Genomic DNA, 12,190 nt, shown 5'->3' on the forward strand with positions numbered 1-12,190 from the left:
CACAGGAGTCAGGCACTGAAGGAGGCTTTTGCTACTCCGCCCCTTGCCCCACTGCCTTAACTCCTGATTATGAAGGGCTGGCACCCTGGAGAGGTAGAACAGCTTGTGTTTGCCATGCAGGGGTCACAGGCTCCCATGCAGGATATGACCTTACACCAGGACACCCACCCTTCCTTCCTTCATACGTACCTAAGCAGATCAGGGGAGCACTGCATAGACCAATCTTCTGGATCCTGTATTTACCCCCCCACTCTCCCCCCACCCCATGACCAATTTCTCTTCTGCTCTATTGGCCAGCCCTGCTGGGCAGCATCTCAGTGTGACTCTTCATTGCTTCCCACAAGTGATTTGAGAAGCCTGCAGAGAACCTGAGAGGGGAGAGCAGGAAGTAACCCATAGTATTTAAAGGACTGGGGTACAGACCCATTACACCCACACATTTGAATATCACCATGGTGCATCTGCAGCAGCACAGCTGGACACCTTCATCTGCCCCAGCTGCAACAAAACATGTCTCTCCCACATCTGTCTCTGCAGCCACAGCCTCTGGGCAAATTAAGGTGGATGGTTGTGGTTTCACCTGCATTGTGTTTTGCAATTCACACAGCCACCCTGGAAGAAAACTTGGGTTTGTTTTTTTTTTTTAAATGAATTTTTTAAAAGGGAGGGGAATGGGTCAAGAGTTGGGGCTGTGGGGGTGGGGCATTCGTCTGCCCCCTAACAGTGCCTGAGCCCTTCAGACTCCAATCCCTCTCTATCATGCCCTATCAACAAATATGCAAGTTCACAGCCTTTATTGAGCAGCATCCAGGATGGAGGTGATTCTGAGCAGCAAAGACACAGGAATGAAGTTGCTGAGCCCCAGTCAGGAATCCCAGGAGAGCATCTGAGCCTGGGGCACTGGATTAATGTGTTACCGCTACAAACAATGCTAGGAATGCCTTAACATGTTGCCTTAACTATCATGGCGCTTGCCAAGGACAGAGCAAAGAGGTAAACCCCATGCAGGAGCATCTCAGCCACTTCTGCGGGTAATGGGGTGAACCTCCCTGCTTTACACGCAGAAGGGAGGAATTGCAACTGGAGCACACAGTTCCTGAGCCAGCATACTGTTAAATGTGTGTGAAGTGGGAGAGAAGGGAGATTGTGCCACCTGGGTACAATGCTGTGCTCGTGACTTAGCCTCTCCCACTCCCACCCCAAGCTAGGAGGGGAGGGGAGACGGCAGTGACTGTGTGTGTACCCACACAGTGTGGTGTAGTGGTTAAGAGCGGTAGACTCCTAATCTGGGGAACCGGGTTCACGTCTCCGCTCCTCCACATGCAGCTGCTGGGTGTCCCTGGGCCAGTCACACTTCTTTGAAGTCTCTCAGCCCCACTCACCTCAGAGTGTTTGTTGTGAGGAAGGAAGGGAAAGGAGAATGTTAGCCGCTTTGAGACTCCTTAAAGGGAGTGAAAGGCGGGATATCAAATCCAAACTCTTCTTCTTCACACACCCTGTCCTCTTGCAAATTACAGGGTGGGGGGAGTGGTCCTTGAAAGGTGTGTTTGGCCAGTCACTCTCATGGTTGGGCAGCATCATCCTGGAGGAGAGACCCTCTTAAGAATATTAGGGGGATGGGCAAGGGAAGGACCACACCATGTGAAAAATGAACATAATATTTTAACTGCAGTTTATTCATTTTCAGCTTTGTATTCTTGTTATAAAAAAAAGTGTGCCCATAACCTAGGTTTAAGGTGCCATTCAGCTCCTAGCTTTCTTATCTCAGTTTCTAACACTGTTACTCATATGTAGCAAAGGGAGGGGACAAGAGTAGGTTGCTGGTTTGCTGCAGACGGCACCTTGTTTCAGCAGGAAGTTGGTGAGAGTTCTGATTGGGAGTGACTGTGCTTTTTATCATTGTAGTGATGGGTGGTTTGGCCTCCATTGCGGAGAGAAGAGAGCTTATGCAGAGAGTTCCGGTGGAGAGTCCAGAAGCCTCTGAGCCCTCAGCAGTGATCTTCCAGCTATTCCCCTACCATAATATTAATGAAACGTTCAGAAGGTGTGTTTTTTTGTAGGGTTTGGATCCCTTTTGAATAATTAATATTGTACAAATTTACAGCCTGCCCTCACTCAACAACTTTGCCCCCCCCCAAAAAAAGTTTTTGTGTCCGATTTATGTGTTGACCCTATTTATTACTTCCAGGACAAACAAGTGTGGGAATGTGCCCTGGCCCCCTTGAGCCCCTCTCTATAAACACCCCTGCAGCCCCTTTTTGTCAGAAAAGCAACCTAGTCAGAACATTACCAGGTGGGGGAAGGGACCAATTTGCCATTTTGTGGAGTACGGGGGTGGCGGCAGAGAATGAGCCAGTTCAGCTTATATGCAGCTCTCAGAGTAAAAATAAAATTTATAAAATGTTCCTTGCTATAAGGCAGGGGTGGCCAACTGCCAAGAGACTGCGATCTACTGACAGAGTTAAAAACTTGCAGTGACCTACCCCCTTTTTTTGGGTTCAGGTCAAAGTTTTTTTAGGGAGGAGGAAAGCCCCTTTTTGGGGGGCGCAAGGCAGTAATGTTGACCTTTTTTTAGGGAAGACCAAGTTGTTTAGCTTCTTTGGGGGGAGCCAGTGATCTACCACAGACGTCTAGTGATCTACCAGTAGATCACAATCTACCTGTTGGACGTGCCTGCTATAAGGCAAGTATCTGACATTTACAAGTTATCAGGAAGAAAAGGCACTGCTACTGTGGCACAAAGTTGGAGGGCAACTTTGGGCGATCACGGGTTCTGTATTGGTCGCGCGCATCCCCGTCCTCCGTCAGGGGTTGCTACATCGGTGGACAGGGCAGCTTCGCCCCACTGCTGGAGATGGGGAAAGTCAGGGACCTCCCACTGAAGGCAATAGCCGAATCCAAGATGCTACTTCCCTCCGTGTTCCACCAAGCCCAGGACAGGGCACAGCTTGATTTGAGGCACACCCCATTCCCACCACTGCAAGGGAAGGTCCTCCGGCAGGGTGGCCCTAAAAAGCTCCTGGCCCGTTGGGCGCTAGCAATCGCCACGCAGCAAGTAGGGGAGTGGGGTACCCCCACAAAGAGCTTCCTGTCTCATCACTTAATCAGGCGCCCCCAAAACACACACACACACACACACACACACACACACACACACGTGTCTCCTTTATCTCATCTGGCCCAACGGGGGCTTCTTCCGGGGCCAGCAGGAGCCGAAACAGCCATCTCTTTAAAAATAAAAACAATGGGCGACTCTCTCAGCCTCCAGCCCCACACCCGCGGGGAGACAGTTTGCTCCATTCTCACGAGACATTCGCGTGTCGGAATGGTCACAAAACTGGGCACGATCCTCGTCCCCTCACCCCCCGGCTCTGCAAGGGTTAATGTCGCTCGCGGATGAAGGGGCGGTGCGACGGTTCGTCCCCCGCCCTCGCCAACCCCGAGCAGCCCCATCCGCCTCTGCACGTCCCGCGCCGACCCCCATAGCTATAGCCATAGTGTTTCCGCCGGAACTCTCCTGCGCCGGGGAAGGAACAGCGAGGGACCGCTGGAAGGGTGGCTTCCGGTTTTGAGGGTTCGCCACTTCCGGTCCCGCCGAGCGGGACTCGAGTCTTAATACCGGCCTCCTCCTCCGCTGCCGCTGCCGCTGCCGCCGCCGCCATGGAGACCATCCTGGAGCAGCAGCGCCGCTACCACGAGGAGCGCGAGCGGCTGATGGACGTCATGGTCAAGGAGATGCTCACGCGGAAGTCCACGGTGAGGAGGGGGAAGGGGAGGCTGGGGGCGCCGGTTCCGCATCGCCCCACACCCGCGATTGACCCGCACCCCCTCATCCCTCTTTGTCTCTCTTTCCCTCTAAGCAGCTTCGAGACCAGATCAACTCGGACCACCGCACGCGGGCCATGCAGGATGTGAGTAGGCCGGGCCTTGTTTTGGGGGGGGGGGGCTTTACCTTACTGTTTATTCATATGCCGCCTTTCAACTAAGAAGGCTCCCAAGGCGGCTGCCAAGAACAAGCGGGTATATACAAGTGCAAGAAAGCAAGTCCAAAAAACCGCAAATGCAAATGATAACATATCTGAAGAATTCCAGCAGGATTGAAAACTGAACATATCCACACTCCTGCCAAAAAGGCAAAGACCATTCCCTAAAACAAACGTTAAGAGGAGATAAGAATGCTTAAGTCATCATCTTTGCCTTATAAGGGTTCCAGGTGGGGCTGGGAGGGGACGAGGCTGGTGCCTCTTCATGGTTCCAGCAGACTCTCCCCTGTAGCAAATGATGTTACATTGGCATAGGTGGCACTAAGAAAGCTTGGAAAGCAAGTAGGAGGCATAATTCAGTGACACAAGATGCAGGAGCAGCAAGTGCCTCAAGACAACCAGAGAGGCAGAAGGGACAGCTGATGGTGCAAGGCTGCTGTTTTACCATGAAGCCCAGCCCCTTCTAGTTTGGGGGAGGCTGCTGCTGCCACCAGAGCTGTTATGGCTGACTCCTGGGCCCTGCCCCTCTTTTCCTTCCAGAGATACATGGAGGTGAGCGGCAACTTGAGAGACTTGTACGACGACAAAGACGGGTAAGAAGGGTATTCCTACCTGGCAGTTTCTTTGGGGAGGGGGCAGCAGACTTTGAGCTGGCAGGACCTGGTGGGGGCCTCCAGTTGAATGGGTACTGGAAAGGAGGGGGAGCACTTAAAATCCAGAAAGCACGGACTGCTGTTGTCCTTGTTCCATGTGCAGCACCAATCAGGCCAGATCCCTTATTTCTTTCTCCTTCTACAAGCAATCCTGCTAGCCGATCTGAAAAGGCTTCCTCCTCCTGTTTTCTATAGGTTGCGGAAGGAAGAACTCAGTGCCATTTCAGGACCCAATGAGTTTGCTGAGTTCTACAATCGTTTGAAGCAGATTAAAGAGTTCCATCGGAAACACCCAAATGAGGTGTGTGTGTGTGTGTGTGTGTGTGTGTGTGTGTGTGTGTGTGTGTGTAATGAATCCTCAAGGAGTAGCACCACTGACTAGTTGCCCTACTAAGTCTGAAGACCCTGGGATTTCATGGTTGCTTCTGGTATTGTGAAAGTGACTTGACTGTCAGTGCTGTAGCCTATATGCTATATTTTCTAGTTTGAACTTTGCTTCTAGTATGGAAAGATGCATACAGGAAGCAATCTCCACTATCTCTTTTCATGCTGTCCTTTTATGCACCAAATACATGCTGCTTTTCTTCCCAAAACCTTTTGGCAGTTGTTCAACTTCTCTCCTTGTCTGCCTCCCAAAATTTGGTAGTGCAGTGGTTCCCAAACTTTTTCATGCTAATTCCCCCTTGGTTCCATAAATTCACCTCCAGTGACTCCTTACCCTACAAAAAGCATTATTCAGAATAGTGGTTTGCACAACTCACTAAATAAGATAATAACACAATAAAATGCAAAACAGTAATAATTAATTGCACGCTTATTCAAAATCCAATTAAAGCTATTTATCTTAATTAATTCAACAGAATTGATGAACTTGATCCAGTAATACTTGCTTTTCAAAGCCTGATAGTTATTTAGCAAGATTATTACTTATCACCTTTAGTAACTACTTTATTATTCAGTAAATTAATGTGATGGACAGACTTGATAAAGTAAAATCCGTTTCCCAATGTCTGGTTTAAAGCCACTTTGCAGGAGCCTTAAATCTCCATGTTTCGTAAGAGTTGATTTCTTTGCTTGGAGAGAAGTTGGATGACTACACCAAAATCACATTCCACCAAATATGATGTTGGAAATGCAACAAGGAGCTTTTTAACCATTGTCAATAGTGCAGGATATTGATCAGAAATTGCCTCAAAAGTGATAAGAGTAAAAGAAATAAGCAGTAAGAAGTGAATAAAGTGTTTCATTCTAGGCTTTATCCTGGTCAATCATAAATAAGCGAAAAACATGCTTGTAGAAGCACATCTGCAGCAGCCCCTAAGTAACCCCACCCCACCCCAGGAGGCGATACCACCCACTTGGGGAACCACTGTTGTAATATGTCTGTTCCCTTAATCTTCTGTTGTCTCCTGCAAACATTTCTTTCCTTCATGTCTTGTCTAACTACTAGCATAAGGTCTAATGTATTTTGTATCAGGTATCACTGCATTTATTACCTGTTCATTATCTGACCTGTTAATCCTAAACACCTGTAGTAATCTGTCCCTTGTAGATTTGTGTGCCGATGTCGGTGGAGTTTGAGGAGCTCTTGAAGGCCCGGGAGAATCCCAGTGAAGAGGCTCAGAGTAAGTTTTAAATCTAACCTGTCTGGCATAACCCCTTACTTGGCCCCCTATTCTGATGCCCATTACACTTTCCAGATAGTTGGAACAAATGGGCCTATTGCTGCAAGATTGCTTCTTGCTTGTCTTCATCTGCACTGTAGCCAAGCTAGAGGAAATGCTCTTTGTTCTTGGCCTGGGGATTCAGTTCTCTTCCTCATTATGCCAGTTCTGAGTTGTCTGTCTCTATTTGTTTTCTGCAGACCTTGTGGAGTTCACTGATGAAGAAGGATATGGCCGCTACTTGGACCTGCATGACTGTTATCTCAAGTACATTAACCTCAAGTCGTCAGAGGTGAGATTTCCAACCAGGTTGTCTAGGATTTGGAAGCATCTCTTGTCCTCTGTTCTATACCCAAATGGCCCTGCCCACCAACAAGTATAGCATGCATTAGAGTGCAAACAGAAGGAAAAAGGAATGGAGAAGGAACAAGCAACAGGTGTTCAAGCACTAATTCTTAATAGCTTCAGAAATATTTAATAACCAGGGAGACAGTTCTGGGAAGAGCAAAATGGAGGCAGGTGGTCCCAGCTGAACCAACAGAGTTGGCCTTTCTGTCTCCCTCTTCCGCCTAATGGAATGCTGTTAAGGGGGTGAGCGGCAGGGAGTAGGGATTATCTAGGAAACGATTCAGTGCCTGCATTGGGATCTTGCATGAAGTCACAGTTAATTATCTCTTTTTCCCTGTCCTCTGCAGAAATTGGATTATATCACATACCTGTCCACTTTTGACCAGCTTTTTGACATTCCTAAGGAGAGGAAAAATGCTGAATACAGGAGGTGAGAACTCAGAACTTTTTGGGGGGGGGCGGAGAGAACAGACATTAAACTCTTCCAAAGCCTCTAATGTATCTTTAGCAGTCTGGGCTATTTTTTGTGCTCTGCTCCTAAAGTTATTAAAGCCATTCAAGTTGTTTTACGCCCCCCAAAATCCATTGTGACCAGATTTTCTCTGTCACCCACGTGGGCTTAGTAACAAGCTGAAAGAACCATAAACCTTGTTTGGCATCTTTCTGTGTAGGATCTCTGTTGGCTGGCTCATTGCAGCGGGGTGAGAAGCATTGTTTGATTATGAGGCAGTCACCTCCTCCCTCTCTTCCCTTGGTGATTGTTACAGGTACCTGGAGATGCTCCTGGAATACCTGCAGGATTATACAGACCGAGTGAAGCCATTGCTGGACCAGAACGAGCTGTTTGGCAAAATCCAGGCAGAATTTGAGAAGAAGTGGGAGAACGGCACTTTCCCTGGTTGGCCGGTGAGCAGTGCCCAGGATGGGGTGGGAGCTGGAGGTTTTGCAAGATCATGGTCCCTTGGAGCATGTCTCTGCTGACAGGCTCCTTGAACCACCTTAGGAGCTTCAAGTATTTGGCCACCAAAGCTGTGGACTGTGTTTTTGGGGGATCTTGAGCCACTAACCCTCTTGTTTTCTCCTGGCAGAAAGAGACCAGCAGCGCCCTCACCCATGCTGGGGCCCACCTGGACCTGTCAGCCTTTTCTTCCTGGGAGGTTTGTTTGCCTTTTTGAGCCTGTCTTGTTGGTTCTGGGAAGGGAGCAGGAGGGCAAGGGCTGCAGCTCAGAGGCAGAATACCTACTTTGCATGCAGAAGGTGCCAAGTTTGATCCCCAGTGACATCTCTGTTTAGGGCTGGGAAAGACTCTCTGCCTGAAACCCTGGGGAACCATTGCTGCTAGTCAGTGTAGACAATACTGAACTAGATGGACCAGTAGTCTGCCTCTGTATAAGGCAGCTTCCGGGCTTCCCAGAACAGTTGCTGCTGCTGCCGCCGCCGCCGCCGCCACCGCCGCCTTTGCTCGCTGTGGTGTGCAGGGACTTTGGCTAGGTTTCTGCTACCCATTGCCTGGCCAGACGAGAGAAAGATGGTTAACTTACAGCCAAGTCATGTCAGCTCTGCATTCTCCCACAGGAATTGGCCTCCCTTGGACTGGACAGGCTGAAATCTGCACTGCTGGCTTTGGGTCTGAAATGTGGTGGGTAAGTAAAGGATTTGTTTGGAGCTGGCTGTGGGGGGGGGGGGTTGTTGTTGTTGCTGCTGGACCCTGTGTATGACACCCAGTGAAGCTGAATGCAGATAAAAGAAAATACTTCTTCATGCAGCACAGAGTTAAACTAAGGAACTTGCTCCTATAGGCAGCAGTCATGGCCACCAACATAGGTAGCTTTAAAATAGGGTTAGATAAATTCACGGAGGAGAGGACACTTGATGGCTACTAGCCCTGATGGCTATGCTCTGTTTCCACAGTTGGAGGCAGTGATGCTTCTGAGTACCCTTTGCTGGAAACCACAGGAAAGGAGAGTGCTCTTGTACTCGATTCCTGCCTGTGGTCTTCATACTGGGGCATCTGGTTGACCACTGTGAGAACAGGATGTTGAACTTGATGGGCCACAGGCCTGATCCAGCAGGCTCTTATGTTCTTACATGAGAGGTCTGGCTGTTTGGATGGGCTCTGGGTTTATCCGGAACTGGAGATGCAAGCATGTAAAGCGTTTCTTCTCTTCCTTCTCTCCAGGACTCTAGAGGAACGTGCTCAGAGGCTGTTCAGCACCAAGGGCAAGTCTCTGGAGGCCCTTGACCCTTCTCTCTTTGCCAAGAACCCAAAGACAAAGGGGAGCAAGCGGTGAGGCACATGGGGGTATGGCTGGGGTGAAGTTGAACATATCCTGCTCAGATCACCTTCTTGCAGAGGAGCAGCTCCTTCTTCCTTCCTTCCTTCCTTCTCTGTCAGTGGCTGGGTGGGAGAGATGCTGTCCTTGGCTTAGCTTTGACTAGTAACCTGAGCTGTGGGGCCCATGTGGGTCCTCCTGGCGCTGCAAGTGGGGTGGTGTGTGTGTATCCTTATCCCTTCATTGAGCCATTTCCTTGACAGGGACACTGAGAGGAACAAGGACTTGGCTTTCCTGGAAGCTCAGATCTACGAGCATGTGGAGATTCTTGGGGTAAGCTCTGTCTCCCATCCTTCTCCCTAGCCATTGGGATTCTGTTGTGGTTCAGTAGGCCTCCTACTGTACTCACTGGCTCTGTTTCCCACCCCTTGTAGGAGCAGCGGCAGCTGACTCATGAGAATGTGCAGCGCAAGCAGGCACGGACCGGTGAGGAACGCGAGGAGGAGGAGGAGGAACAGATCAGCGAGAGTGAGAGTGAAGACGAAGAGAACGAAATCATCTACAACCCCAAGAACTTGCCCCTTGGGTGGGATGGCAAAGTAAGCCCGGCTCATTGTGGGGCTCGCAGCACACCCCCGGGGATGGGAGGAAGCGACTGCTTTGTGTGCTCACACTCTCTCTGTCTTCCTCCCCCCCCCCCCTTGCCTTGCAGCCCATCCCTTATTGGCTGTATAAGCTCCACGGCCTGAACATCAACTACAATTGTGAGATCTGTGGGAACTACACCTACCGTGGGCCCAAAGCTTTCCAACGACACTTTGCGGTAGGACACTGGAAAGTGCCACAATATTTATTTGGGGAGTGTGTGTGTTTGTTTGGGCCTCAAAACAAATTATCAGTTTGCATAAGGTTCAGGGCTCTTGCTAGGCAGCAGCCCTCGAATCTTAACGCTTGCAGAGCCCCCACTGTGCAATGGGGAGGGGGACCCTTCCCAACTGGCTGCTTTTTAGCTTAGCCTTCTATTTGAGATCCAGGTTGTGTGGCAGTTCTGCATGGAGGGCAGTGGCCCAGGCCAGCCTCTTCTCTGCCCTCCTTCCCCCCTCCCTCTGGAGCACTTTGGCTCCGTCATGGCCAAGCCTTGATGCTCCTCTATGTTCCATAGGAATGGCGCCACGCCCATGGAATGCGATGCCTGGGAATCCCCAACACAGCTCACTTTGCCAACGTCACGCAGATTGAAGATGCTGTTTCATGTAAGTGGCCACAAGTTGCCTTCCTGGCCCTGGGTTTACCTGTGGCTGCCAGTTTCACATTGTGGGGGCCATCCTGTCAGAGTGATGGACCTGCTCTGTCAGCTACTGGCTTGTGCTGTGATTTGTTTACCTCTTTGCTGGTGTGCCAGGATCAGCAGAGTGACTGGGTGGGTGGAGCTTCTCAGAGGGGCAACTCATGGTGTGGCAGGAGCCTGATCCTTTACCCCTGGTTGGGCAGGGGTGCACGGCTTCTGGTGCTTCCCCAAGCAGAGTAGCAGCTATCCCTCCACCTGGGCATCTTGGGTTGTGACTGGGAGCTAGCAGTTGACAGTCGCCTCTGACAGTTTGTGCATGTGTGTTTACAGTGTGGGCAAAGCTGAAGCAACAGAAGGCTTCGGAGAGGTGGCAGCCGGACACAGAAGTAAGCTGGGTTGGGACATCCCTTGCAGTTGTCTGTTGGGAATGGGACTGGGAGGACCAGGCCAGGGGTTAGTGGTGTGTGTGCCTTCAGCTTCGGTCCCCATGCCAAATTCTACCGAGGTCCCCAATGTTTAGCAAAGGGAATGCAAAGGCTGGCGCTGGCTAGCAAAGCCCATTGAAGTCAAGGGGGATAAGAACTATTGGTTGTTACTAGTCATGTGACCAGGGTGAAATGTCCCAGGGTGGAGAGGAGTTCCTCCCATGTCTAGATTGGCTGTTTCCTCCATAACTGTCCACCCTATTTCCCCTCCTACACAGGCATCTGTTGTGTGTCCCTGCCCCACTCCCAGCATGTAGTTAACTAGCTGGTGGGTTTCATTGGTCTAAACATGTTTCAGTGCATTGGTTTCTCCCTTGGCTACTGATTCCTCCCTTTTGTGTTTGGGTGAGGCTGTTGCAGCCACATAAGCAACAGCACTCGGGGCTGAATGTCAGAAACAGGGCATGACAGCTCAGTGGAGCCTCCATATTCAGATGCATCATAGAGGGGTGCTGGAATGCTCTCTGTTGTTCTCCTGCCTTGCTTCAGGGCTTCCCAGAAGCACCTGATTGGCCAAAGGAGCCTGGACTAGATTGGCTCCTCAGAGAGTCTCAGCAGAGGCAGTGCATCCCATTTTGCCGCTTGAGGCCGATGCCGCTCCACTTCTCCCCCAATGGTAGAGCTGGCAGGGTGCCTGCAGAGGCTTCTGTTGCCTTTGGCAGTAGCTTCTGGGTTTCAGCGCTTTGCTGTCTCCATGGTGGGGGAGACCTTTGCCTTAGGGCCTTGGTACTGCTTTCCTGGTTTTCCCCACACCTGGGCTTCTCTGTCAACCTAGGAGGAATACGAGGATTCCAGTGGGAACGTGGTCAACAAGAAGACCTACGAAGATCTGAAGCGCCAAGGCCTGCTGTGATCAGAGGAGATGTTGGCCCAACGCACCCCACCCCAGACCTCCCATGTTGCGTGTGTGCCTGTTCTTCCCCCCTCCATGGGAGCGGGTGCTTCAAGGACACTTACAGCTCACAGGGTGATGATTCCTGTAACAATTTTTTCATAAAAAATAAACCTTAGTTTTAAAGGCAGAAGGAATGGGCACCTGGTGTGGTCTTCAGCTTTATTTGATAGACATGTTCAGGCTTCCAGCTTCTTTCACACGTAATGCATCCTTGTTCACTAGAAGTGGGACACAAGGCACAGATTCAGTCCCTCACTGAGAACTAAGCCAGAGTTGAACTTTCGCTTCCCAAAGATACAGAAAATACTCCCTCAGAAGCTGGTAGACTCTTTCATTGGATATATTTAAGAAGATATTGGATGACCATCTGCCAGGGATTATTTAGCTGCGATTCCTGCATTGCAGGGGTTGAACTCAAGCCTTTGGGGTCCCTTCCAGCTCCACTGGTCTATGATTTTAGGGTTGTTCCTTTGTACCTCCTTGTAGTTCACTAGGCCCGTTTCTGTTTCAGTTGAGCGGGGAGGAAAAGAAGAAAGTGCCTTTGTTTGCAGCTACTCAAGGCCTGGCTGTGACAGGCAATTGTGTTCACTAGGTTTCCCCA

General features: G+C 50.2%; 1 protein-coding gene across 1 annotated transcript; it reads left to right on the top strand.

Moving 5' to 3' along the window:
* The first annotated feature begins 3,558 nt into the window (after positions 1 to 3,558).
* On the top strand, positions 3,559 to 11,727 carry SF3A3 (splicing factor 3a subunit 3). The gene is made up of 17 exons (XM_083625249.1): positions 3,559 to 3,756; positions 3,864 to 3,911; positions 4,524 to 4,576; positions 4,832 to 4,937; positions 6,189 to 6,261; positions 6,501 to 6,592; positions 6,996 to 7,078; positions 7,416 to 7,554; positions 7,737 to 7,805; positions 8,224 to 8,291; positions 8,828 to 8,935; positions 9,185 to 9,254; positions 9,356 to 9,520; positions 9,634 to 9,744; positions 10,084 to 10,174; positions 10,540 to 10,595; positions 11,470 to 11,727. The coding sequence occupies exons 1-17, from the start codon at positions 3,661 to 3,663 to the stop codon at positions 11,545 to 11,547; spliced, it is 1,506 nt and encodes a 501-aa protein (XP_083481375.1). The 5' UTR covers positions 3,559 to 3,660; the 3' UTR covers positions 11,548 to 11,727.
* Positions 11,728 to 12,190: the final 463 nt, after the last annotated feature.

This window comes from Podarcis filfolensis (assembly GCF_964270895.1).
Source record: "Podarcis filfolensis genome assembly, chromosome: 8".
NCBI classification, from domain to species: domain Eukaryota; kingdom Metazoa; phylum Chordata; class Lepidosauria; order Squamata; family Lacertidae; genus Podarcis; species Podarcis filfolensis.

What these genes read in the sequence shown, in the direction of transcription:
- SF3A3 (XM_083625249.1), top strand. Translation starts at nt 3,661, where the DNA reads ATGGAGACCATCCTGGAGCAGCAGCGCCGCTACCACGAGGAGCGCGAG. An exon ending in TCCCAGTGAAGAGGCTCAGA is followed by an intron (nt 6,262 to 6,500) that starts GTAAGTTTTAAA and finishes TGTTTTCTGCAG; the next exon opens with ACCTTGTGGAGTTCACTGAT. An exon ending in GATTGAAGATGCTGTTTCAT is followed by an intron (nt 10,175 to 10,539) that starts GTAAGTGGCCAC and finishes GTGTGTTTACAG; the next exon opens with TGTGGGCAAAGCTGAAGCAA.